The sequence below is a fragment of the Drosophila pseudoobscura genome, chromosome 2, assembly GCF_009870125.1.
Source record: "Drosophila pseudoobscura strain MV-25-SWS-2005 chromosome 2, UCI_Dpse_MV25, whole genome shotgun sequence".
Lineage (NCBI taxonomy): Eukaryota > Metazoa > Arthropoda > Insecta > Diptera > Drosophilidae > Drosophila > Drosophila pseudoobscura.
Genome location: NC_046679.1, coordinates 19,929,550 through 19,957,516, shown reverse-complemented (window position 1 = coordinate 19,957,516; position 27,967 = coordinate 19,929,550). Strand labels below are relative to the sequence as shown.

Sequence of the window (27,967 nt, the reverse complement as noted above, 5' to 3'; positions counted from 1 at the left end):
TACTTTAAATGTTTGTTTATTAAATAAAGCAAAGCATAATAGTAATAAATATGTCTATAAATAAAACGTTTAATAAATAAAATAATTAACCTAAATCGTCTACGAATTACGCACGAAGTTAATGCACACATTTACGGGTATATGTCAAGATACAGATACAAGATACAGAAATAGTCGTAAAAATGTTCAAGCGCATGCCATAAAAAATAACGCTAATAAAAAACTGTGGCTACAACTAATAGAGCTCTCTTGGCTTGGTGTTGCTTTTTGTTTTGTTATATTAATTTTAGTGCTGTTTGCCTTTGCTTTGCTGCTGCTGTTTCCTATCGCAAAACTAATTTCCAAGTGTTATTTTCATATATACGTATATTGCATATATTTTTAAGTATCTTCCGAGATTGCACATACGAAAAGGGAGACGGAAGAGAGGGAAAACAATGGTTTCTATGGAAATTACTTAAATTAGTTGATATACACTCGTGGAGAAATGAATGTGTTATAGCGAGAATTTATTGTTTTCCATTTGGGTGTGTTTCGTTAGATAAAAATAATTTAAACGCTAAGATGACAAGTGGCAATTAATTTAAGTGTGATTATCACCTGGCCGCCGTTGCAAGCCGATCCGATCTGATCCGATCTCTGGGTATTTCCGAGCTTTCTGCCGGTCACTAATTTTTGGGATCTGCAAGCAGAAGAGGGAGCGCGATGGCGAGGGGCATTAGCATAAGCGTGGCATGTGGCTAGTGGCTGGTGGCTGGCGGAAGCTCCAAAGAATCTCCTCCGGTCTTATCAATAATTAAGATACTTTTTACTAGTTTCGGGGATGGGATAGCTATGTTTTTGTCGACCTTAATTACTTAGCATCGGTCCGCCAATTGGCCGCAGCTTCATAAAAAATCGTGCCAATCAAAATGTACTAACCTCTATCCTCAACCGGTTCTCCGGCATCTGCATGGCCCGTGGTCACCGTCAGCGGTATCGCTATGGGTATCGGTATGGGTATGGGTATCGGTAGTGACGGAACCGGCGCTACCCCATCGATGGAATGCTCCGCACGCGTTGTCGCTGTCGTTGTCGTCCCCCCCGCCACGTGGACATGATGAAGTGTTAACTGTTGGGACTGCTGCTGGTGCTGCTGCTGCTGCTGCTGGAGTATGAGATGCTGGTGCTGCTGATGATGATGCTGGTGCGGATGATGATGATGATGTGGCTGATTCTGCTGCTGCTGCTGTGTCGCGGCCAGGTGCTGTGACAGCTGCTGGTGATGGTCTCCTGTGGGTGGCCACTGCTGATAGGTCAGTGGCACCAGGGGATCGGACATCCACTCAAAGCTAAAGGCCGGTCCGATGGTCTGCGTGCCGAGGCCACTCTGGTGGGGCGTCGCACTGGTGGGCGTGGGCGGTGTAGTCGTGATGCAGGGACTCAGCTCGTGGGAGGACCCAAAGCTGTCCAGTGAGGCCTTCTGGGCCGACTCTGACCACGGCGGACTGGGATTCCACTGCTCGATGAAGTCCGCCGGATCGGGGGGCAGCGATTTGTTCGGCAGCCGCGGTCTCGTCGGCACAATGGTGGCATAGATGACCGAGGCATCGTTGCTGGCCACCGCGGATGTGGCATATGCCGTCGCCGGATGTGGGTGCAGGGCGTAACAGTCCGGCTCCGGCGTAATCGCTGCCGCCGGCGAGCGTTCTGCATGCAGATACAGCGGCTCCAGCTTGTTCCGGGCACGCTTTTTTGGAGGCGGAGGCGTGGCTGATTGAGTGGACTTCTGGCTGGCGCTACTAGAGGGGTTGGGGGTTGTGGTGGCGATAGGTGTGACTGGGCTGCCACCGCTCCCTGCGCCACCGTTCACCTGACTATAGTCGACGGGCTCCTGGAAGCTGAACAGTGGCTGATCCTCCTTCAGCTCGATGGCCGCCTCCGCGTGATAGACGCCGCCATAACTCCCCATATGCGGATGATGATGATAGGCCGCGGCTGGGTGGTGGTGATGATGATGGTGGTGCGGGTGATGCGGATGATGATGACTGCCAAACACAGTCGTCATCCCAGCAGCGGCATTCGTCATGCTCAGGCCGGGAGTGCTACCACCTTGCGTCTGCTGCGAGTGCGTCGAATGGGGGCTGTAATAACCGCTGGAGGAGCTACCGGGTGGCACTCGCATACCGCTGTCCAGCGGCATACCAAACTGGATCTTTGACTGTACGGTGTAATAGTGGTACAGCCAGGAGTTGGCCAGCATTACAGAAGCCTCGCGATCACTGAAAATGCAATCGATTTAGGGTTATCCATGGGTTATCGTGTGTCTCTGGATAGGTAGGTTGATATGGATTGGTGTATTCGGAGAGGTTTCTACTTACTTGAGAACTTGATTGGTGCACACGATCACAGGCTGCTGGGTGGAGTCTGGACTATCCCGCACCTGTAGCACCACATGGACCCACGTGTATTCTCCACTGGAGCGCTGCATTCGCACTAGCAGGATACAGCTGCGATCCTGTTCCGATTGGGTTACTGTGAATGGAATATCAATTATTTTATTAAATATAATTATTATATTATCACTATGGGGAAAGCCCTATTTTTCAAGATTTTAATTAATAATATTAGATATCAAATCAATTTTGTTGAATTTTTTTAGATGCATTTTTTCAATCAATTCAATAAATATTAATCGATTTAAAATGCTACTCATTCAACGTTTCAGATTACAATCAATTTCTGATTTAATTCAAAATTTCATTTATGTACATTTGTAGTTTAAACAGGTTTTTATAGATCCATAAAGCCTTTCAAGCGGATTGAATGATGTTGATCATTTTTATGATTTTCATCTCAAAAGATATAAGATTCTGAAACTTTTGATGTCAGATCAAATGAATCTAATGCATTATCTAGTTGTTTCTTTTTTAGTTAACTTATAAGAACATCAATTTAGACTTATTTTATAGGCTTTTCTGCTCGATCTGAGCTTAAATCGATCAAGATTTCATTTAACCTAAATTACTATATTTCCACTTTTAAATTGAATATTTATACTATGGAAAAACATTAATAATCACTTACTTAGCCTGTGTTTGCTTTGCGCCTCCCGAAGGTTTTCGCTGTGAATCAGATTGTACCAAGATGTTGCCTGCAATGTGCTCTTTTCATAGCCCAAATGGAACTCTCCACTAAGAAGATCAAACAATAGAAAGGATTTCAAAGAAATGATTATTAATGAATACATAATAAAAATCATTTACTAAATATATCCAATATTTTTCGGTGGCTACTCACTTCTTATCGATGTGGGCGATTTTCATATCCATCGAGTGGATCGTGGTAAACACATTGGTGGCACCTTGTACCACACACTCCCGCGTCTCGGGCATGGCGATGGGCGTGCAGGTGGCCAAGAAGACGGGCTCGTTCCGACTGCAGAGCGGCAGAAATGACAAATAGTGACCCTGTACAAGAACAACCTGCAAGACAGAGAGGCAGAGAGAGAACGAGTTGAGGATCTGGAGTTTTTCTCTGGGACCACATTCGGCTGGCTCCCACGAAAATTGGCGCCCAACGACGTTGCCCTGTTACTGGCTGGCGGGCAGTAGTATGGCCATTTTTGGCTCGGCATGCCGGGATTCTCTCTCATAGACATTTTACTCTGATTCCATAATTTAAAAAAGGCAATCACAGAAATGTTTTGTCCCAGTATTGACTCCAGCCTGGGACTCCTACCTCCTCTACTCCACACACAGAAACACACACCAGGCAGTCTCCGAGGCAGTCTGCGAGAGTCAGTCACAGACTTCGAGCCATTGTCTCCCAATTAAAACGTGCCTGCATTTATTTCGTCCCAACTGCAATTGCATTTTCGTAGCTTATGGGCCGCTGCAGCCTCTTCTGCTTAAATGCAAATGCAGCTCCGACGATCCTGATACCGAAACCCAGTCCCACTGCCAGATCCCCCAAACCCGTCGATGACGCAGACGCCAGCATCGTTTGGGGTTTTTTTTCTCTTTATTTTTTGGTAAATGAGACGACCTTAGACTGGGGAGCAGGCGCCACTGCCGGCGCTGTCGCCGTTTCTTCTTGGTTGTTGTTGGTTGATTTTTTTTTTCTTTTTGTGTCTTTTGTCTATGGGGTACGAGAATGACTGTCTGGGTACTAGGTACTAGCACTGAACTATGCCTGACCTCATTCATAATTATTTATTGGTCCATTTTTATTGCATATTAACGAGTGTGCCTGCCTGACTGCTGCCTGCTGACTGCGAGTGAATGCGCTTGGATTTCTGGGCTGGGGTTCGACTTTGAGGGTTATCGCTGGTACAGTTCATGTGGGTCTTATGCTAGGTATTCGATTTCTTAGGCTGGGAATGGATTTGAAAGTTGTGTGTAGCTAATGTTGGTATTCAGATCCGAACAGTTGACCATTAATACTAGGCTATAGGATTGTTAACTTTCTTTAAAGATCTTTATTCAAGGATGGAATTACAATGATTGACCCCTGAAGGTTTTAAAAACCAGTATATTTAAGAGGGCTTTAAAAAGATCTTAAAGATCAGCTCTGTAGTATCCGGAAAGGGATTTGCAGTTCTCTTTATCCTTTTTTTTTTTTGGTTATTTCTCACCACGTTTCATTCATTCAAAGATCTCTCTTCTGCTGCCTTTTTGGGCCTACTCCAACCTAACATAATCTTTTAACAACTTTATCCGCGTACAGTGATGAGAAAATCTCTCAACATGCACTTCCTGCACCTCATTAAACTGCCAACATTCAACTTAATTAAAAACGTTTTCAGCCAACTGTCAACGCCTTGCCTTATCTCCATAATTTTAACCGCCGCCGCACATCTGTGTGTCGCTGCACTGAGGAGAAAAATGGACGCGAAAAAAAGAGCGGATCGGAGATATGAATAAAAGTGAAGCGACCGCCCACAACATTGCGAGAGACGACTCTGCACAGTAGCCGGGGGCACATCTATCCCAAAACGGGCAACGGTGGCTGCCTGCCACAGTCAGAGTCACAGCCAACGCGTCGCTCAACACGTTGACAGATTTGGTCTTGTCTTGTTCAACCTGCCCGCGTTGAGAGGAGCACAGCTTGCCTGCCACAGACCCGCTGACAACTTCATATTGTTGTGTGTTGAGGTGGGCACACTCTTGCGGCATTTAGCTGCCTTTTTTATTCACATCATCATCAACAGACCGTGGAGAGGCGGCCAATCAGAGCAGTTGGCTGAAAGGTGGGAGAGAGAGAAGCTTGGGGCACCCACCCGTTCCGCATCAACTGTCATCGTTTGTCAGCTTATAGAAACCTAAACTCGTTGGCAAGATGTATGACCAGTTAGCCGCTCGCCAGAGTCAGAGTCAGAGCCAGAGTCAGACTAAACGCATGCTGAAACTCCATCTCCATCTCCATTTCCATTTTTCCATTCTCCCCGGTCTCTGCGTCTCATGCATAATTCATGGCAGAGAGCGAGATGTCGAAGCTGAAGCGGAGTGGAGTCTGGGACTCGAGACGATGCCTCCAAAGTCTGGCCAAGTGTTACACGCAACACGCTTCCCAGGTGATTCATTCATCAATTTCTGTCAGAGACTTACACGCGCTTACTCATCCGCACATACACTCAACGAGTCGCTCGATTCCTTGGGCTCTTCACTCACCTTTTGATCGCCGAAACGCATTTGCCGTCGCGCATTGCGACTAACATTCATGCGACAGAGGAACATGCGATGCTCGCCCTCCAGACTGGAGGCGCCACCGCCACCACCGACACCACCAACGCTGCCATTGCTGGACGTTGAGTCGCCGCTGATGCCGCCGACGCCGCCGCCAGCACCGCTGCTGTTCGCCTGGCTGCCACCTGGCTGCGGTGGCACGTTCCGATTCAGCTCGGCCTGGATGGTTGCGTGATCCTGTTTGTCAATGATATCGTAAACGGAGTCACCATGTATCAGCAGATCCTCCTATTAAAGAGACAGGGCAAAAGAGAGAGAGGAGATACAAAGAGTTAACACGGGTTTACACTGGTCAGCAAATAGTTTGGTACAAAAGCAATAATTAGAGGAGATGACATTGCATATTTTGGTTATTTTATTCTATATTCCATATATAATAGCAGGGCTATGTATATTGTACATATATTTAACGAGTATGTTGATAATAATGTAGTAGCCCGAACTCCTTGCAGCTGCTGAGTGGCTCCTATTTTTTATAAAATTGTTTCAGCCGCGATATAAATAAATATTTGATCAAATCATCACCTAAATAATGTCAGTATTAAGCCTGTATAAAAGATTTAAAAGATTATTTGTTAAATAATTTTGTTAATTGTTAATCATTTTATTGTCCATTTTCCAAAGTGTATATTCCAAGTAATATATTTGTATATATTATATTTTATATAATATATTTTTTAGGCTATAGTAATCCAAATGAATATAAAATGTGTCCTCTTAAATCTTTAACTAAAAATTGGATTACAATTCACAACTCAACTTTGTCGGAATGAATTGATTAAAATTCTTTTTAAATAAAATGTGTAAAAAATATAACTGTTAGAAGGTCCCTCAAATTTGTGTGTTAAATTGTAACCCACTTATTCCTATTTAGCGGTCCTTCAACTGATCACTATATATTGATGTCATTTGTGGACTCTCTCGTATATGCACCCACATTTATGACGATGAATCCAAAAAAATTCTCAGTTTTCTGAAAGCGCATCTGTGCCCATTTATGGAGATTAAGGATAATGAAACTTCAGTTCAATTAGTCAGTCGATTGTTTTAATTTGTTAATGATGTGTCATCCAGTTGTTGTGGCTTTCGCACGGTCATCTTGGCTGGCTTTGTGTGTCTGTGTGATGCCAATTGTTGCCTGTTGGCCGTTTATGTCATGAGCTTTTATTATAGTTGACAATTATGGCCATAGAGCTGGCCAAAAGAGCGATCGATAGAGAGTCAGCGAGAGAGAGAGAGAGAGTGCGATTAAAACAAAACTAACCGATCGGTCGGCCAATTTATAATGGCATGTTGTTGCCGTTGTTGTACTTGTAATTTATTTATGGCCACTGTCGCTACATGACACATGACAATGGCAACTTGTTATGGGAATATGCAAAAATCGAATTCAAATTATGATGCCCAACAACACAAGCACAACAGAAACAACATTAGCCACATCGGACATAGCCACAGCAGCATCGGCTATTCGGAACAGCAACAGCAACAGCCAGAGCACCAACAATGTTACCAAGATCTATTGACATTTTTGGCAGTTTGTTAATTAACTTTGCCTGTAGTTGTTGCTGCTGCTGCTGCTGCTGCTCGTTGTGGGTTGTCGCAGTCGTAGCTGCTGCTGGTGGTACCCTTGTTGCTGCTGCCGTTTTCTTGCCGCTAACTAACTCTGAGCCTTGCCACAAATTAAAAGGTTGGGCAATCCACTTTTGGGCCTGTCCATGTGCACACCAATTCCGTTTATTGTGCCCGTAATTATGCCAACACATGGCATACGAGTAAATTTATGAACTTCACTGACCATTTAGTTGGTGCTTGTGGTGGGTGTCTCCCAGTTCCACTCCCTGACAAAGACTCTTGGTCTTGCTTTGGCTCTGGCTGTGGCTCTGGCTCTGGCTCCGACTCTGACTCCTCTGCACTCCTGATAAGGCCCGGCACAAAGGCCAAGAGGCTGTCAAATGTCATGGTTGCCAATTGGCAAAGTTTTTTCCCCCTTGTCTTGTTCTTGTCTATGCTCTGACTGCCTTTCAAGAGCGGGCCCCCATGCAACAAGAGTGTTGTTAGCTGCTGCAAGGGGCTGCAGTGAGGCTCTAGTTGATATGAAAGGTTGTCTGGCTAAAAAATAACAAGTGGCCTCATACCACATGTCGAGCGCCTGGTCACAGGGAAAGGCCTCCTTTTGATAGGAAGCTGATCGAGTTTTCGGGGGTACGAGTGTCCCAGCCATTTGCACAAACAATTACCCACTTCGGGATCCGATCTGTTGCTGGTCTGGGTCTGCTGCTCTGGCTAGCTTTGATTTATGGCATAATTTTCGCTCGTTGCACATACGCCCCGTTGCAGTCTCGAAGACTTGAAGAGCCCGACAATCACCTGGCACATAATCTCGCGTACCTTTGTCAATGTCTGTTCTGGCAATGTAGAACGGAGATATGTCACATGTGTGAGCCAGGCTGCACTCAGGTCGCTGCCTGAGATTTATTTAAAACTTTGGTTCAAATGCAAAGTGAAAGGCCACGTAGTACATGTTACATACTATGCGAGTATATATAGAGAGATATAAGTTTATTTAGATATGTATAACCTTGCTATTTAAGCAGCATAAACGTGCAATAAACAAAGCTTGAAACACGGCCAACAACAACAACAACAAAAACTAAAACAGCAACAACATCAAAATCGAGCCGCAGTTTTTAAGGAACTTTTGTGTAGTACTCGTACAAGCAAACGGATTTATATAAGCTCAATGAATCGGGTCTCTGTGTCTGTCTCGCTCTTTAGGTCTTTAGACAGTTGCTAACTTGTCAACGGGAGCAGCCACAACAACAGACAAAAACTTGCAACAAATATGTTGCTGCCGCTGCTGTTCCGAGTCTATGACATGCTCTGACGACGACGACAGGCATCGTCGTTTGCCTGTTGTCGCTTGTCAGAGATTTGTATCACGGGTTGTAGCAATTTTACCCCTTAAGCAGAAGGAAATACCAAAAAAAAAAAAAAACAACAAACAAAACCAAAACTTTCGCAAACTTTGGCCAAAACTCTTACCATGGAATGGCCCAAGTACTCGGCCGCATTATCCGATATATAGAGCAATTTGCCATTTTGTGTGAGCATCATCAGGAAGCCGGAAAGTGCCTGCAAGACAAATATGTGGATGAGTAAAGGAGTTTTACCATTGAGATAGTTTAACTGGTTTCTTAATGTAGGCAGATCTGTTGGTATTGAATTTTTACTAGGACTACGATTCTTCTAAAATAGTTGTCTTAGCATTTTTCATCAATATGTATATAAAAGTAATTACTTAAAAATTTCCTTTTGACAAAAGAATTTTTTAAGTACTATTCCCCATTTTAATCTCTCTCCACTATTTATTTATTTAATTAACAATTAACTGCTAACTAAGAATTAAAATATTAACAACCAGGGAAGTATAGTAGAGAATAAGAAAGAAAAGAAAACAGATACAACATTTTGGTGGTTTAATAAGGAATATTTTAGGGTATTGTAATTATCACATACATAGGACTCTAAAAGAACCTAGATAAAAGAAGCGGATAGGCCGGAAAATAACTCTCTAATACAAAAATCAATTAAAATGAATACAGATGGATAAACTATGGCTAAGAAACCATATCCCTGGGCCAGAGTTTGAATCCTATATCCTATCCTATTCTAAGCAACTTCAATGTTCGAATACTGGAGATCCTGCATCGGAAGATACTCCTGGGACATTTTTCTAAATAATCTATTTTTAATTTAAACCAAAACATTATCAAAATTGTTCTCCAAATGCTTCCAAAAATTTATATCTATACTATTTTAATTTGGTAAATCATAATTAAAGTAGCTTTGCAGAACTGAAACCCCATTGAAAATCAACAAAGCCTGCAGCCAATTCAACTAACTCTTAACTGGCTAATCAAATCCAACTTGTTATGTGACACCCTCTATTTTTTGAAAAAAATATAAATTGAATCTTGTGTTGGAAATGCAAATTCATTTTCGCGTCTGCACACTAATAAATTGTTAGCCCAAAAGCCCGGCCTATGCTCGCGTTGACAACTGACAAACGAAAAAAAAAACAAAAACAAAAAACAGTCACAAGGAGAATCAAAAAAGAGGGGAAAAAGAAAAGAGTAGTACGAGTGCTATGACTATGGCTGGTGGATATACATAGTATTTAATTCAGTCACGAGTGTGCACAGGTATGTAGATCAATCTGGCCCGACTGGAGCAGTCAGTGCCAGGCAGGCAGCTCTTGACTGACTACTGTCTGCTCCTGGTGGTTTTGGGCAAATCTTTAGCTTTTTCCCCGGCCCGGGCATTTATTGTTTCGCCTCTTCTCGCTTTTGGCGCAGCAAGTGGCGGCGGCCACGAATGATTTCTGACTTATGATATGGCCAGCTTTTGTGCCATTAATAGAGTTGTTTTCCCGGGAACTTTCGGTTGAGTTGTCACTGCGCGATTGCTTAAATTGAGTTGTTTCTCTCGGTTCGGTCCTGCGCTCCCTGGGAGCCTAATCAAAATGTCATCAAAGCGGGGAGCTGTAGGGGTTATACTATGGTTATACGTTATGGTAAATGAATGCAGATATTCTGCAATCTACCTCCTAATTATCCCCCGATTGGATATGAATTGTTGGACTCGTATTTCTTGGGAAATTCAATCAGTTTCTTACCTTTGAGAAGCCAATATTTGGTGTTGCTGTCTGATGATGGTGGTGATGCATGGCATTGTGACGCTTAAATACTGCAATGAAATGGGGAAAACGGAAAACACATTGATCAAAAATAATGCTTATTAAGTTAATTGACCTTTTGTGTCTTGCGCAGGCGCGCCCTGCGACCAGGAGAGATCCGTCTGAAGCGGAAAAAAACGCCGGCACTAAGTGGATGTGAGTATTTTCCCATGGCTGTAATTTATATGCACAGCCCCTGGCTAATTAAAAAACTATCTGTTAATAATACACTCGGTCTGTCTCCCACTTTGGAGACGGCAATTGTTGAATGCATTTGATTGCTAATTCATTGATTATATTTCAAATACAATGAGCAACGCGATACGATGTTTGTTTGGCTTACAAAAACAAGTGAATCACAAAAAGAAAATGTGTCATTGTCACTTAGAGAGGCAGCCGCAACAGCCGCCGTAGCAGCAACAGCAACAAAAGCAGCAGCAGCAGCAGCAACGGCATCAGCAACAGCAACATCAGGCAGCGATCTCCAAGTGCAATTGCAGTTTTGCAGCTGCATTGCAGGCCGCATCAAGATCAATTATTTTTCAAACACTACGAGATACTCCCGCACCTGGCAAACAAAACAGAAAAGCACAGCAAAAACAAAGCCAAGAAACGGCCACAAAATCAGCATGATCGGGCCACAATCACTGCAACAGCAACAGCAGCAGCAGCAGCAACAGCAACCGCAACTGGTAATTTCATTGAACTTGAACGGAAAGGCCATGAATGCAGGCGGATTTTCGTCGGGCTTTTTAATATCCACTCCTCTGTATCCACTATACAATACGAATACTCAGAAATCCGTTTTGCCAAGAAGTCTGTCGTCAGTGTACCTGATTCAACCTTCTGCCCACCCTCCTTCCCCCCTGCCAAACCGACAATGGGGTGTGGCAGACAGTTCAATGCTTCTCCACTTAGCTTTTGGTATACAAGGGCAAGGGAATGTTTTTTGCTGCTGCTGAAAATATCTCAATATCTTAAGAATCTGTTTTGAAATTAATCTACATTTGTTTGAACAATTATTACCAATTACCAAGTTACCAATTAACAACCACACTTTTAGTAGCACAGGTATTTTCTAATATTGCTTTCAAGAGAGTTGAATATGAAGTTTAAATGGTTTTGATCATTCAACCTGCCTCTGAAACCGATCAATTGATCATAAAAAAAATTTATATTATACATAATTTGAGGTATTTAAAATATTTTGCGACTATAAAATTGGGTAAGCTTTAGAATCTTTGCTAAAGTCAATTATTTGTATGGAAAAAATCGAAATAATAAAGATTTATTACTTATCGACTTCAAGGATTTTTCTGTACTATATTTATAAATAAAATAATTTACGGTCAAGGGCTTTCTTCGAAAAAATATAAACACTTTTACTGCTAAGATCATTAAATATAAATCATTAAAAATAATAAACTTATACTTGCAAGTTGTCTAATGAGCCAAACAATAAAAGACGTACCGCAATATTGATTTTACAAATTATTCGAACTTAGAATAGCACCCTATTTCAAACCTGTCCAGTAGCCAAAAACGGAACAACAAAGGTGATGCTGATGTTTGCCAGACGCCTATCGACCCTCTTGTGTTCGAATCTTTTGCTAAAATCACACCCACGGGGCAAGCCGAATACTATTTTTAGTCAGTGATCACTTCACAAGTTATTTTATGCCTCTCTTGCGATTCGCTGGCAAATATGACAATACTAAATGCTTGCCAATTATACGGTCTTGAAACCGTCTTAAGCCGCCGCCGGGCTGAAGATATTGCCATACCAAGCAGAAAAGAAAAGATTCTTATTGTATTGAAAACTCAATTTGGTTTTATAAATATGTATTTCATTAATCGCGACTATCTTGAAAGCCACACCCACATACTCGTACTCGTAGAGGCACACCGCCAGAGAGCCAGAGAGAATGAATCCATTGAACTTGGGGGACGGGGATGAATAAAAAGCGACTTCGATGGCGTGCCAATATTAACACAATTTGTGATTATAAATGCTTTTAAACGGTGCAATGACAATGAACAATAACAACAGCCACGGCAGCAACAACACACCCAAATAACCGAAAGATACGGGCCAACGAAAACGCCGACAATTTCTCACACTTAGCCGAAAAGAGAGGTGGATCGAGAGATGTGGATGGAGGAGAAAAGGCAGTACTTAAGTTTAATTTTTTGCAATTTGTAGAACACATAAATCGCACATTTTGATTTATCGCAATATTTATAGCAATGCCAGGCAGACGCTCGTTGTTACCATTGCAATTGTGAAATTGCCTGGCCCCAGACATAGTCGTAGAGCGGGTCGGGTCTAGGCCAGAGTTGGTGGAGGAGTGGGTTGGTGGTTGGTGGTGCAGCTAGTGGTGGTGCTGCTGCTGCTGCCATGCCAGTGGTGTGGTATGCCACGGATCTGCAATAGTTTCGCGCAAAACGCGAGTTCACATGGGTTTCCTTCGGGTCCGTTTCTGTCTGCGCCGAGATGCGAGATGCGAGCCGAGAGTTAAGAGTCTTTCGAGTCTTGTGTGTTATCTATGGGCTTATGTACCGCACAACGCTAATTTGAAAAACAATTTTCGTAATTATCCACAAAAAAATACAGCAAAAACAGCAAAAAATAGCAGCAGAAGTGGGTAAGTAAAGAGCGAACGATCTTGTTCGGTTGCGCGTTGACCTGCGAGCATGCGCATTAAAGGAGGATGGGACCTCCTCTGGCATCTCGAGGAATCGAGGCATCGAGAGGGGCTCTGGGCAATTTCGGCCCGCCTGGGTGCGTGCCTAGACGCTTAGGCAATTACTTGGCCGAAAACAATTTCAGCCACAGTCGCAGTTGCAGTCACAGGGGGAGCGAATGATAGAGGGACACTCGACATATGAATGATGTTGATTTAAACCGAGCCATGCGCCTGCGCATAGCGGTTTATTTCGGCCTAAACGAAAGCCAGCCAGGCGGCGGTGGGTCTCAATCTTTCTTTCGCGGACTCTCTGGCCCCCAATCTTGGCCACAATCTCCATCTCCATCTCCATCTGCTCATGACTCATGCATATTCAATCAACGTGCAGCCAATTATCAGCATGCATATGCATCGGGCTCTGGGGGCTTTGGGGGTTCGGGGATCGGGCGCTTACCTTGTTGAAAATAGTTGGCTTTCCGCACATACACACAGACCAGCGCCATCAGCTGCAGCTGCGAGAGTCGCTGGCGCGTCGATTGCGGCAATGGCAGCAGATCCCTCAGATTGGCTATCTCGGCATTTATAAGATCTCGTCGCATCTTGGAGGCGCCCTTGGTCGATTTGTTGGCATCGAACCTGCAACGGAGCCAGGAAAAAGAAACAGAACTCGGTTAAGAGAGGCATAAGGAAACAATTAGAATATATGAGCACGTTCACAGCTACAGCTTAATAAGCAGACACACCAGACACCACAGACAGCGGCGAGCGGACACCACACATAACTAGCCGCCGGCCCAGACCAGGCATGTGTTTTCACAGCCGCCTACTCGGGTGTGTTCCACTGTACCACTGTGAGGCCCATGTGAGTGTGTCTCCTTCGCACTGACTGTCAGTCGGCTTTAACCCACTAAGGAGCTTTTTTGTATGCTAATGGAATTGGTAGGGAATTCTTAAGCAATTCTGGGAATTCGTGGAAACTTTTCTTTTGTCTTTATATTGCTAGCTAATAACTTAATAGAAAAATATCTACATAAAGGTAAAATAAGTAAATGCAACATTGGGTTTTTTTTCTTAAAGAATGTTAATTGTTCTGTAACGGTCCATTGGTGGTAAAAGAGCTAATCCTTCCTTGAGTAGTGGTTTATGGTAATGGTTTGAATGGTCTACCAGTTTCTAAAGAATTTTAAAGGAATTCGCGAGATGATTTGTTTCGGTGTATTGAGGAAATTCTAACTTTGACTTACTTAAGTTACTTATTTGAAACTAAATTACTAATTGAAATTTTTCTTGTCATTACTGCTTAGTTTTGTATTTAATACAGTACAGCATAAAATAAAATAAAAAGGTTAATTAAGTCTTAATTTTGTGATTTATGTATATGCTTAAAACCATTGTATGCAAATAATACAACATTAATATTTGTCTGTAAGCCCCTATTGAAAACTGGTTTAATTCTTTCATTTTAAATGGAAATTTGGTAATAATGCTTGAAAGCCGATAGACTTGTTTGAGACATTTATCGTATTCTAATTCTATGGCTATTCTAACGAGCATGGAGTCTTTGTCTCCCAGCATGGCTAAAACTTGCCAACTTTCCATTAACAGCCTAAGAGTGTTTAAGGAGAGAAAATTTGTGCCCCATATAATTTATTATTGCATAGGTACAAAATTAAATTGATGTACTTTTTTCTCAATGAACTGCCATTTATTATTAAGTGATTCTTAAATCGCAGCCGCTGGCAACAATGGGTTAAGGATGGATCGCACATACCAAAGCCCGATGCCCGATGCATAAATAACTCATCGCGCATTTAAAAATCATACAACAAGCAGTAAGTTGTGGCTGTTTCTGTTGCTGTTGCTCTTGCTGTGGTGCTTCGGTTGTTTGCAGTGGTTCTTGCAGGCAGTGTGGTTGATGTGGGGCACACTTGCCACATGCCTTGTGCGGAAAAATTGTGCAAGTAGGTTGGTCAGTCTCAGTTTGCTGGATTGTTGGTTGGTTGGTTGGTTGGTTGTTCATTCGTTATGCTTGTTGTTGCAAGCGGCGGAGCTGCACAAACGTTTAGCAGAACTGTCCGTGTGTACTTTTGTGAGCATATTATTTACAAGGTTGAATTCATAAATCATAAATTTGTCTTTTTATGCAGCGGCGTCTGCGTCTGCGTCCGCGTCCGCGTCCTCTACGGCGCATGCGGCGTATGAGCATTTTTATTTATGCTGACGTCGATCGGGCCATTGTTGTAGTTGTTGCCCGGTGGGTCAGCGGTGCCGGTGGGTGATGGGGAGGGGTGAGGGTGAGAGGATTGAGATTTTGCAAGCCAGCGAGAGAGCTTTGATAAATATTGGTAATATTGTTGTAATAACAGCAAGTGCCCGCGCCTTTTTGGCTTTCTCGTCGACCGTTGTCGACTGTCTGCCATTTTGCCGCTGTTATTGCCTCTAAATGGCCATGTTAACATTTAAAACAATCTCACTGTGTCCGTGTGTATCTGCAACCGCGGCTCTGTGTGCGAGTACGAGAGTGTGAGTTGAGTGTTGCATGCAACAACCGCCGGCGCGGCATGCAAAGTGAACCGAACGCCATCCACGGCCTGGGAGCCAACGGATCGGCGCGTTCGCCTTCTGGCTTTGAAATATTCATCGCGTTTTCTGCCGTTGCGGTGGGCCCCCGGTCCCTCTGTGCGTCTTGGCCATAATAGAACAGATTTGGTTTGGCCCAGAATTGAGTGGTCGAGTGGTTCGGCGTCTCGCACACACATTTAAGTCAAGGTGATTTGTACAATTAAAATGAATATTGATTTAAATGCTGCGATTGTGGTCAGACCTCCTGACATATGGTTCACATGTTTGGCAAGGAGAAGGGCGATTGTTGGCCGTGTGGGATTTGATATGGTCGTGGTGAAGGGTCCTACTGCTAAATGTTTACAGAAATGCTTATGAAACCTCTAAAATATATGTACATGGAAAATCTCTCAGCACGATCAATAACTTTGAAATACCATCTTTGGGGCAGTCCCATTCCCATCCTCCCACACGCCCATGTGGGAACATTCCCCGTCACTTTTTCCAATTAGCTACTTAAAAATGTCTAAAGCTTTTGCAATCTTCTTATCTGACCTGGCTATTTGTGGCATAATTAATAAGTCTAGCAAATATTTATCATAAACAAGATTCCAGTACCATGGGCGATAATATGATAATGCCATCATCCTTTTCGTAATGCATGCCAAAAAAAAGAGAAACAAAATTAACCTCAACAAAATAAAGCCCAAAAACGTGTTAATGGCTACGGCCACAACCAGAGGAGAGGAGAGGATTAAATGAGATTTATCTGGATAGGAGCGGAACGGACGGACGGACGGACTCCCGCGCATCTTTTGGGGCCTTTCGTGGCGATCCGGGGGCTGCCTGTAATCTACATCAAAATTTATCTGAGTGAGCGAGACATGTCAACATTTCTTAATATATCTATCGCTACCTTGAAATCTGCACTAAGTAGCACCAACTTGTTGCCGTTGCCGTTGCTGTGTTGCTGTTGTTGTTGTGGCAACTACTGTACAAGTTGTTGTTGCTAATTAAAAGCATAAACACGATTCTTAGCGAGGCGTCAGCAGCAGCAGCAGCAGCAGCATCAGCATCACCGAGCAGAGTATGCCTTGGAGGCGGGTGTGGGATCATCGAGCAGGCAGTAGCCACTGCCCCAGACCCACTGCGCGTTGGTGGTGGAACCAGCCAGAGACCCCAGAGGACCATAGCCACAGCCACAGCCACAACCACATGTTTAATCTCTGACTGGGGATCCTCTTGCGAGCACTCGAAAGATCTTAATCAAGCCAGGACCGCTCTGGCGGAGGTAGTACCGTCGACGCTCGACTAGATAAAACCCCAGACCCCAAAAACTTAACGTGCTCTGGAGAAATTAGGCACAGATCTTGTTCCAGTTCGATTGTGATGCCTGTGATGATTCCAATGATCCGATCCCCAATGCCAATCGTAGTCTCTCACTAATTAGCACATAAACCACCAGAAAGACCAGCGAGACCTGCGAGACCAGAGACCACAGACCAGAGAAATATAATGCCAAACTATTAACTTAAATGGATTTTAAATGCGCATCTATGGGCGCAGTCCTGCGATCTTCTTCTGAGTGATTTTATGGAGAGGGCCCTCAGAGCGCCATCGTAAAAATTTGTGCAGCAAATAAATCACAAGAACTTGCTGCAAACTAACTCCATCACCCTCACCACCAGAGAAGGGCCACGTATCAATCCAAAGTCGAGTTTTAATATGCATCAGGGGCGTCAGTCCAAGACAAGTCGAGTCCCAGCCCCAGATATACCAGATACCAGAGACTCCCAGAGTCAAACTCCAACTCCGACTTAGACTCCAACTGAGTTCAATTCGCCGAGAGTCAGTCAATACCAATTGCAGGCCAAGAGAAACACGAAATTTGCGCAAATTTTTATTGCACTTTTCCTGGAGCGTCTTGTCTTTGGCTTGACTTGTGCGAATTGTCTAGTCCCCCGACTAGATATCTCTCTCTCACTCCCATTCGATTTCTGCTCTGCTCTGCTCGGATCTGCTCTGTGTGTGTGTGTGTTTGTGTGTGTGTAATTTGGGCGAGTTTATTTGCCATATTCCCACGATATAGTTTGGCCAGGGTATTGGGCTTGCGGGCAGCTCTAATGATTTCTGCCTCCCTCTTTCTCTTTCGGCATCTTTGCAGCAGCATCTGACTCTGACTGCAGGAACAAAAAAAATAGTGCAAAACGGCGTATAATGAATGCCAGACCCTCAAACTGATGGGCAGTTCTCCGACTCTCGAGTCCGAGTCAGAGTCCGAGTCCGAGTCGGGCTCCAGTCTGAGCTTTGGGTAACCCTAAACCCAACCTCAGCTGAACCCACACCAAGTCCCGGTCCCTGGCCCGGGCCCGACCTGAGTCAAATTAATTGCCCAGGCGCCGCACAATGCTTTCCATTTTTCGGTTTCCGAGGATTTCTTGGAATTCTGTGTGAGAAACACTTGTTTGGTCTGCAGGACCACACCGCTCTCTCCTCCCCAGAGTCTTTAGTTCGCGCGGGTGCCTTATTGTATTCTGCGTAAGTCGGTGGCAGTAATCGATACCTTTGCCACCGCGCTGCGTGCCCCAAACACACTCTCTCACACATATACACACACACACACACACACCTACAGATTAGCATCGGGGCGACGTTTAGTACACAACAAAAAACTAAAGAAAAAAAAAGACTTGCAAAAAGCTGGCTGAATGTTGGCCATCTAATAACCATGGGGTGTTCAGCGGTTGGTTGCGGCCTTTAACCAAATTATATGGCAGGCCATAGGTAAGAGTTGCCTCAGGTGTGTATTGATGGAGGAGGAGCAGCAGGCCAAGCTCTCTGCTTGGGATAGACGGGATACCATGCCCCTAGATGCAGGCATATGATCCACTGTGTAATGTAGGCAGCTTAGTGGCAGCTGAAGAAGAGCCATGTGTGAGCGATCGCAGATCTTTCGATGGGCTGTCATTCGGTTAAGGACTCTGATTGATATCCACGTATAAATGTATGGTTGATCTACTAAATAATGCTTAGTGGCTGGATGAGAGAAGATTTCTGTCGTAACCAGCTGTCATTTCATGTAGGAAGCTATTCGAATAATGTCTCTGATTGGTATGAATTATAGTTTGAAGCTTTGATTTTCTATAGGGCTAAAATCTTGTTGGCAGTACTAGAACTTTAAAACTCTCATTTCAGGGAGCTTTAGTACCATATTTCATGATCTGTAGAATAGTTTTGCTCGCACTTTCCATAAGAGACGGGAAAAACTTAGAGAGAAAGAGAGAGACAAAGCACAACCGCTACTTAGGATATAGCTTGTTCGGTATAAAAAAAGATAGTGAATATTATAAGGGATATTATCAGAAGTACAGCTCGACTTAATTGCTACCAACGACATCTCAAAACTCAAACTAAAAACTATTCAGATCTCCACAGAAGCCTCAAGGACAGCCACAAATCCATATCCTTAACCCATCCTTCAATTAAATCAATCAATTAGGCAAGCTACGAGTTTGTGGTAGCCCCGCAAGTCGTAGCCATATAATTTACTGCTCTCAAAAGCTCGTAAAGAAGTCTGGCGGGCAGTAGCTACTGTTTATTTTCACGCATATATTTGTAAAAATCCAAAACCACACCACAACAGATCATGCCACACCACACAGCGAAGCGCAAGAGGCGACCGCAGCTGAAATTTCATTGCCTCAAAAGAAATGAATCCAAGTGGCTACCGTTGATGCGGCTGGCTGCTCCGGTTCGTTTCTTCCCCTTGTCTTGTATGTTTGATTGGAATCTTAGCCACAATTTAATGATGGACTGCCAAAAGCACACTTCGATGATGATGACGACGTCGTCATCGGCTCGGTTTGGTCTGGACTTGGATATCGTCATTTGTGGCAGGAACTGTTGGTGATGTTGCTGTTGCTGTTGCCACCGACGCCGCCGCATAATTTTTCATATTTTTATGATTTGTTGCTACCGGGTACTAAACCCGTTTCTTTTTTCCTTTTTCCTTTTTTTTTTTTTTGAGCCTAACCATGGAGAGCTGCTACCGTTGCTGCATTTGCTTTCGATTATCTTAATTTGCGTGCGAAACTGAGTTTTTTCCTCTACCCTGAGTTCCAGCTCCGGCTCCTCTTCCTCCTCCACCAGATTCTCCTCTCTCTCTCCCCTGTAAGCGTAAGCCAAACCCCAAATTGTGTGTGTACGGAAATTTTCCCATGACTTGGGCTCTTTGGGGTTCTTGGTCTCGGTATCGGGTCTGGGTCTGTACGAGTATATTTTGTGCCCGGCGGTGGCTTGGCCAGAAATTACCCCAACTATGCTGCTACTTCGAATCTGCTACCAACTCTGGGCCTGAGACTCACGGGATTGATGGTTAGCCTGGCTGCTGAGGCTGCGGCTGCGGCAGAGGCGGCTGAGAGTGCTGCACTTTACCGTCAGGCAATTAGCACAAGGATGCCGCAACTAAATAATTTGGTAAGCCCCAGGGCAAAGTTTCTTTGCATCTTAGCCCCAGGGTGGAGGCGGCGCACTTATTTGCTCAGCATATCATATTCGAGCAGAGAAATGCCTGGTAAGAGGAGAGCATACACAGATCAGTTTCGACGCGCGTCACCAAATATTGATCAAAGAAATTAGATGGAGGAAGTCATGCACTGACAAAAAGATAATAGACTAGAGGAAGAAATCAGTCTGCAGCTGCAAGCTTTAATCTCAGTGGAATACCTTTCCCGGGTGTGCGATCCATAACATTTATATGTGGTGCAACATCCACTGCACCGATGTCTAATATCCCAACTTGGGTAAATAGCATTGCCCGCCGGGCTGCTCGCTTTTCTCGAGAAATGTGTTAATGAAATTAGCAGCATAAAATTGCTGTCAGAGCCGCCAGAGAGCCAGCAGAGAGCCCTATGCAGTGTTACAGATACGAAAATTGTATCTGTATCTGAGGGGGCATGCTAATTGCCAAAATTAACACCCATCGGCACAGGCACAGGCACAGGCCCAACACACAAACACAAACACAAACATAGACACAAACCGTACAAACCACACACCATACGCAACGCAACGGTTTCGGTTAGTTTCACTCAGGAAGCACCCCTCTACCAAATGCCCCTTCCGAATGCATCTCAGCGGCTGGCTCAGAGGCGTCTTTGGCTTTGACTCTGGGTTTTCCTTGGCTTTGGTTGGTTTCCTTCTGGGAGTGGAGTGGTTCGAGGTTTGTTGACTCTACTGCTCGACTAGTGGCACTGCTGGATGTGTTAAAAACAACAAACACCAAGTTTTCTTCGTTTTAATTAGTGTCATTTATTATTTAGAGCATATTGATATAGTTTTCGTTGTTTAACGGTTGTTTGTTTCAGTTTTGTGAGCGGCCGTTTTGTTGGCATTTCTTGTTGGAGCATGAAAATATTTATAGAAATCTACCCGATCCGTTTTTACCACCATTTCTAACATTACAATACATCTGCACATGTATATGTATCTGTATCTGTATCTCTATCTATACTTGTATCTGTATCTATGTATTTGAGAGAGCGCGTGCTGCTTTCCCGTGCGAACAATGAACTTTATTTTAGGGGGAAGGGGCTCTTAGGTTTTAAGCTCTGGAATTCCAAATATTTCATGTGTTAATTGATAGTTTTGATGGGTCACGTCGCGTATGAATCAAATGAATGAACTGGCAACTAGTAACTTAAATTTATATATTTTATTATTTATTATCTATTGCAATATTTATCATAAGATAACTGATATTCCAACAAATTGTACTTTAAGTTATACTTGCCCTGTTATGTATATATGTAAAAACTTGATCTTTATGTCTAGTCATGTATATTGTATATCGATGTACTTCATTAATTATACATGTAGTCGTTGGATTACATAGAGCTATGGATTTACATTTGTACCTATTCTGAAGAACTAAGAGACGTTTCAACATTTAATTTTTGTATCTTATCTTTTTTTCTCAAACTTTATGCGTATATCGGTTTATAATCAGCAACTAACTAGTCTCTCTATTATATGGCAAAAGTTTTGGGTCGTCGTCCGATATTTTACTCGCGATCGGCGCGAGCGAGTGAGCCGGGGGTTGCATTCGAATTTATTATGTTTCTATCAATTATTGTAAAAGGGTTTCTAGAATTCTCAGGGATATATTTTGATCAAACTATCGTTGCTATGGGTCGATGTCTCTTGAACCCAATCTGTCAATCTCAAACAATCCCGGCCAACAAAATCTAATTTCTCCAATTTAGATAGTTCGACGAAGATTAATTAATTGATTTTCTTGCAAAGTCTTTTGTTCTCCCTTCTGTACTCTTCACACTGCTCGGAGTGCTTCGTGTCGCCTGCTCGTCACCGTCTGGGACTTATCAATTGGTTAATGGTTCCGCTCAGTTGCTACTACAAAATGGTCTAATTTCTATGGGGATACCGCTTCCGCTCGGTCGCCACCAGCAAATGTTACACCCACCCAAAAGGCAACAGAAAAGAGCCAAGAGCTAAGAGCCAACACCTACCCACACGAAAGAAGAAAGAGTTCTGGCACTGCTGCTAGGCGCTGCAAGGAACAAAAAAGAAAAGCGAAACGAACAAAGAACGAGCCATCAACAACATCACACGTGAGTTTTACACATTTCAGAAGCAACGGCAGCAGCAGCCAGGAGATGTGCCTAACTCTGTTGGCATCTCCGCAACGTTGTTGTTGTTGGTGGTGCTGGTGCTGGTGGTGTGGAGACGCCTTTTATTTTGGATCTTCGTAGTCGTTGTCGCCGTCGTCGTCGACGGTCTTAGTGGACGTCCGATTGCCAACGTGGTAATGTCAATCGCACTGTGCGGGTTTAACTTATGGCAAAACATTTGAAGCACTAATTAATTGGAGCTAAATAAAATGGCACAGCATCTTCAGCTCCAGCCTCAGCCTCAGCTCCAGCTCCAGTCTTAGCTGGAGTCTCAGCTTCAGTTCAGAGTGAATTTTGCGCGTTTTTTTTCTTTTCGCGAATTGGCGCTGTGGGTACGGGGTACAAGGTACGGGTACGCAGAGTGGATTGGGGCTGGCTGAGAAGATTACGAGAGCCAGATAAATGCGAACTACAAGTTGCCAATACAAGAGGCCATTAAAACCGGCAGCAGCAGCAGAAGCAGCAGCCTCCGCAGCAGCAGAAGAACTAACCGAAAAGCAACAAAAACAAAGAGAAAATCGGAAGAAACATGCAGAGAAATCCCCTGACGAGAAACCGAAAGGAGTACCTTTTTGTGGGGAGAATGGCTTGGGCCTCGAATGCGAACTTGGCCTCGTATTTCAAATCCGAATTGACAAATATCGAAGCGTGCGAAACAAATTGAAATTAAAAGTTTGCATGTTTGGGCAGGCAGTTCCTGATGCGTGCCTGGCTGGGCGGGGAGGTTGATGATAAGGTCTCCAAAGGGGGTCCCTCGCATGGAGGGAGGGGTTTCGGGTAGAATGTTGGCGCTAAGAACTTACCTTGTAAACATGCCGGCTGTCTGTTGCTGTTGCTGCTGCTGTTGTGCTGTCTGTTGGTGTTGCTGCTGTTGCTGTTGCATATGTTGCTGTTGCTGCTGCTGCTGCTGTGACAATGTTGCTGTTGTTTCGTGTGGCTGGAAATTATGATGCGTATGCATTTGATGCTGCAAATGCTGATGCTGTTGGAGTTGTTGCTGCTGCTGCTGTTGTTGTTGTTGTTGCTGCTGTTGCAACTGCAACACATGGTGGTGCATATGCTGCTGCTGTTGTTGTTGTTGCTGCTGCTGTTGTAGGGCAATGGTAGGCGCGGTGGCAGCCGTCACCTTGTCTAGGCCACGTTTATTATCCGCATACATATCGTGGCGTCGTCGCACGTTCGCAAATATTTAATCTCAATTCTAAAAGTAAGAAATGACAGGGCAATTTTCGTCTTAGTCGCAGATTGTCACGGTTATTTGGGCAAAAATTTGTGTGCCAACAACAATGGAAAATAAAAAAAATATCAATCAATATGTAGGTCTTAATGAAAGTCTGCAGACTCTATTTTTTTCGATTTGCTAATGAAATGGAACAACAATTGTTGATTAGGTCGGTTTTTGTTATTATTTTTTTCTCCCTTTTGGCCAGTCCCAAAACACACACAGATGTGGCACACAGATCCCGTACACGGAGATACAGATAATAGTTGAAAACAGTTCCAGATATTGTTTGAATTGTTTGAAGGCGAGTCAATCCAAAGAACTGATTTGCATTGTTATCGAGTCGTATTTGAACAATTGTCCGGACTCCGGAGTACCCCCAATGCGGAGACGTCTCCCCAGTCTTTACCCTCCCGCTACCATTCCCCTTCCCCTTCCCCTCTTCTCTGATGAGTTGGCGCTTTTGATATGGTATATTTTTTATTTGAGCATTTGGTTGCATAAGGAGTTTGGTGGAGGAGGCAGCTCGAAAATGATTTATGACATTTGATTTGGCTTCGGCCTCTCCTGGCGGATCAGTAACTAGAGGTTAATGAAATGTCTAACAACACAAATACTAAACACTCAGTGGGTTAATATCTATGTTGATCATATTGGAAACTCGTTAAGTCCTCAATAATGATCAATCAAATTACGATTATGCCTCGCGGCTATACAGATGGAGAGAGAGAGAGCAGGGATTGGAAATATAATAGTTGTTTGTATAAAGGGAAATCTTCTTTTTTCTGTTTTATCGGTTTGTTTCTTTCGAAATAAATTTGAAGAAGTATTGTACACTTTTACGGGATTTCAATGCTGATTGTATTAGGTGTTTTATGCTGAATTTAAATGTTATTTTCTAAGGCGGAGCAGCCACTATTAATGACTGTTGTTTAAGGGAAGCGAAGATTTTTCTATTTGTGTTTCAATGGAAAAACTTTATCTCTACTACTCGAAATTCTTTTTCAGAGCTGTGAATATTTATGCAAATCAAATCTTTTAAATATATTCATTATCAAGCGAAATTAAGCTTTAATAAATCCGATTTTAAATTAAAATTTTCCATTCTAATCTAGACTGAATATAAAAAATATAGCAACGATTGTCCAACTGACTCAAAAGGAACAAATTAGCAGACCATTTTTTTCCAAATTTAAATTCGTACTGCATATATTTTCAAACAATATTCAATATTCCTGAAAATTCAGTCTTCAGAGCATTGACCCATATACTACGAATTCTCCCAATTTTCAACTTTCCTTTGCCAGTTTCCCTAATCATTAAATCTGGCCCCTCCTCGGGGCAACCCACTATCACTTTCTTTCAATATTCAAAACAAATACGGAATTTTTCCAGGCCACTTGGGATGGCGCCAAGGAAAATCTCAAAGATCTCACAACGACGTACTTATTCTTTGAGATTCTACTGGCCGTTCGGGCCAAAAGTGCAACAATTGAAATTAGTTTTGTTAAATGAATTTCAAATTTTCTACTTGAGTATTCACTACCGTCTCCGGGGGGTACCGTATACCATCTTGGCCTGCCTGGCTTTTGGGCTCTTTGTTGCAACTCATTGTCAAGTGAACTTATCACAGCGAGAGGCAAGACACCGACCGGCAAGGCAGAGACGGGGAAAAAATTTGTTCGAGTTGACGTTTGGAGTGTCATCGAGTCGGGGCTTGAATTTGTTTGGAGTTGTTTGAATAGGGACCACCAAAAGTCATTGAATGAAATGAAGAACTCCGCAGATATATCTCATTGTACATTTTGCGGCTCGCTGTGTGTGTTTCTCTGTGTCTGTGAGTATCTCGGTTTGAATATTAGGTTTTTTGGGGTTACGGTTACGGCGTTTGAGTTGGTTGCTGGCTTTTTAAGTATTTTGTTGTTTGATTTCTATCAAAGTTAATAATGAAATTGGTAAATTACGTACGGGTTGGGGGCTAGGTTTTTGGGGACCTTGGTTTCAACTTACCTCTTTACTTGAAAGATTCAATTTGCGATATCCATTTGGTTATAGAGCTGGCTCCGACGGCTGGCTTTTGGCATAAGTAATTATTTCATAATTATTTTGATTTTATTTGTATTTTTATTTATTTTGATTATCCACAATGTTTGACACTTGAATAACTTGTATTTATATTTACTTAATATTTGAAAACATATATTAACTATTGCTAAGCAGATTAGATCCGAAAAGGGGTTTCTATTGCACAATACTCGTACGTATTTGATTAAATTATTATTTCCTATTATTCTCAATACACTTTACACACGAGTATGTATTCATGGAAAGAATCATTGCATATTAAGCACATTGATTAGATCAAGATTTATGGGGTTTCTTTGCGAGAAAACTCAGAGCTTCGGTAAGGAATTAGCAAATCAAATTGGCCAAATGACGCACAACATCATCACTCATTAGGCATTTACCATCTCACAGTGGCGATCGAACTATCGAAAGTTCGCGACCCGACAACACCGACCTCGACTCCGACTGCGACTTCGACTTCGACTCTGCGATCCGGTCCAACAGACGATATTCCGACGGCTTTATGGCTTTGACAATTGGGTGCCTTACTGGCTTATGGAAAATCCGTTTCGGATTGTCGAAATAAACACTCAAGAACCCGGTACTTCTCTCGCTCTGTGTTGAGGCCACAACCGTGTTGAATGCGCGCGTGCACCTTTCTGTGCGGATCACCAGAGCGACACAGAAGCAACAAACTTGATTTCGAAACAGGTAAGGTAGCTTTAGTTCAGTTTGCAGCACACGGCCAAGACACTCCAAGCCGGGCTCGGCTCACCCAATGCGGTGGCAGATCGTGCACTCTGAGAAAAGCAGCACAATTATGATATGCGATTAATACAATTCAAATTAATTAATCTCAGCTGTTGGAACTCAAATGTTCAAAAATCATTTTCAAAAACCAACCAGGAGCAAAAATGTACAGGAAAATCTATTTTCTATCTATACAAACCGCTACATGTATATTTATATATTTATTTATTTACATATTTGAAATTCACACTAATTATAATTATTATTCAATTATTTTGTATGGACTTATCAAAGTAATCTATCAAACGGTCGACTTTTTCGTTCAGTGTAGTTACCTGAGCAATCTCAGTCACTCAAAGATACACCAAAACACACAGATACACCAACACACAGATGCAACTCATTCAACCGGCCAATACAAGCCGAGAAGCGATCATTTTGTAGCCGCCTCTTTCGACACACCAACAGCAGGTATAAACACACACGAATGTCAGATACACAGATGCAGACTTAAACCCACACAGTTACGGAATTTAGCCGGCTCTCGCTAGCCGCTAGCCGCTGTAGCTGTAAATCTATTCAAATCCGCCATAAATCAATAGCAGTCGATAAATATAGTAATAAAACAATCCAAACATTGTTCACTTAAGGAAAATTCCGATGTAATCTGTGAATATTTTACATAATTTGCAGCGAAGTTTTTGACCTTAGTTAGTCAGCTCTTGTTTGATCAATCATTGCGATGTATTGGCAACTCTGTTCATTTATTTGCTCAACTCTCAGTCGAGTGTATCTGTGTGAGGTTGTCTGGAACTGTGTGGGTTTTGCTAGTCGTTGATTGGTTGCTGTTGGCCACGTTTAAAAACCTATTTATAATTTTTTTCTTCTCTCGTGTTGCCTTTTTTTGGCTTTGGTAGTTTATGGTCAACACAAAAGGTGGGCTAAGAAGCCGTGTCAGCCAATGGCAATCAGATTTCTTTCTCTCTATTTGTGCGTGTGTGGGTCTGTCTGTGCTTGTGACTCTGTTGTAGATTTGGTTCGCATTTAATTGGATTCAATTAGCTAATTGTCCTCGGTCTGTGGATTGTGGCTACAGGGAGGAAAGGAAATGGATTGCGTTTTAGAAATATGGAACATCTTTATCACGAGTGGGAAGTGGCATATTAGAAAAAGATCAGACTGGAATTGAGTAAGCAATTGTGTTTGGAAAGAATGGAATACATGAAGAAAATACTCAGTTTTCATCGCTAAATGTTAACGATACAGAATTCATTTTAATAAAATATGATTATTTTAAATCTAATATATGTAAATTTTACACATATCATAAGTACGAATATAAATCTATATTATAATTTATTAAGAATAATCTAGGTAGTTTAAAAGGTTTAACCTTTACGTTTAACTTGGAAAATTGCAAGTAAATTCTTATCCTTACTGTCTAATTGTCAATTATCAGTAGTATAGAATCTACACGCATCGAAAATTGTATTCCTAATATATTGGCCCGCTTTAACTCAATAAAT

The 27,967-nt window shown here is 42.9% G+C and overlaps 1 protein-coding gene across 1 annotated transcript; it reads right to left on the bottom strand.

The window, feature by feature from the left end:
- dysf (neuronal PAS domain protein dysfusion) lies at positions 1-26,384 on the bottom strand. Its single transcript, XM_033376402.1, has 11 exons — positions 25,635-26,384; positions 23,206-23,603; positions 13,606-13,787; positions 10,405-10,475; positions 8,772-8,861; positions 5,652-5,954; positions 3,280-3,464; positions 3,067-3,173; positions 2,361-2,514; positions 922-2,261; positions 1-682 (listed from the first exon to the last, which is right to left on the bottom strand). The coding sequence occupies exons 2-11, from the start codon at positions 23,559-23,561 to the stop codon at positions 669-671; spliced, it is 2,802 nt and encodes a 933-aa protein (XP_033232293.1). The 5' UTR covers positions 23,562-23,603; positions 25,635-26,384; the 3' UTR covers positions 1-668.
- Between the last annotated feature and the right edge of the window lie 1,583 nt (positions 26,385-27,967).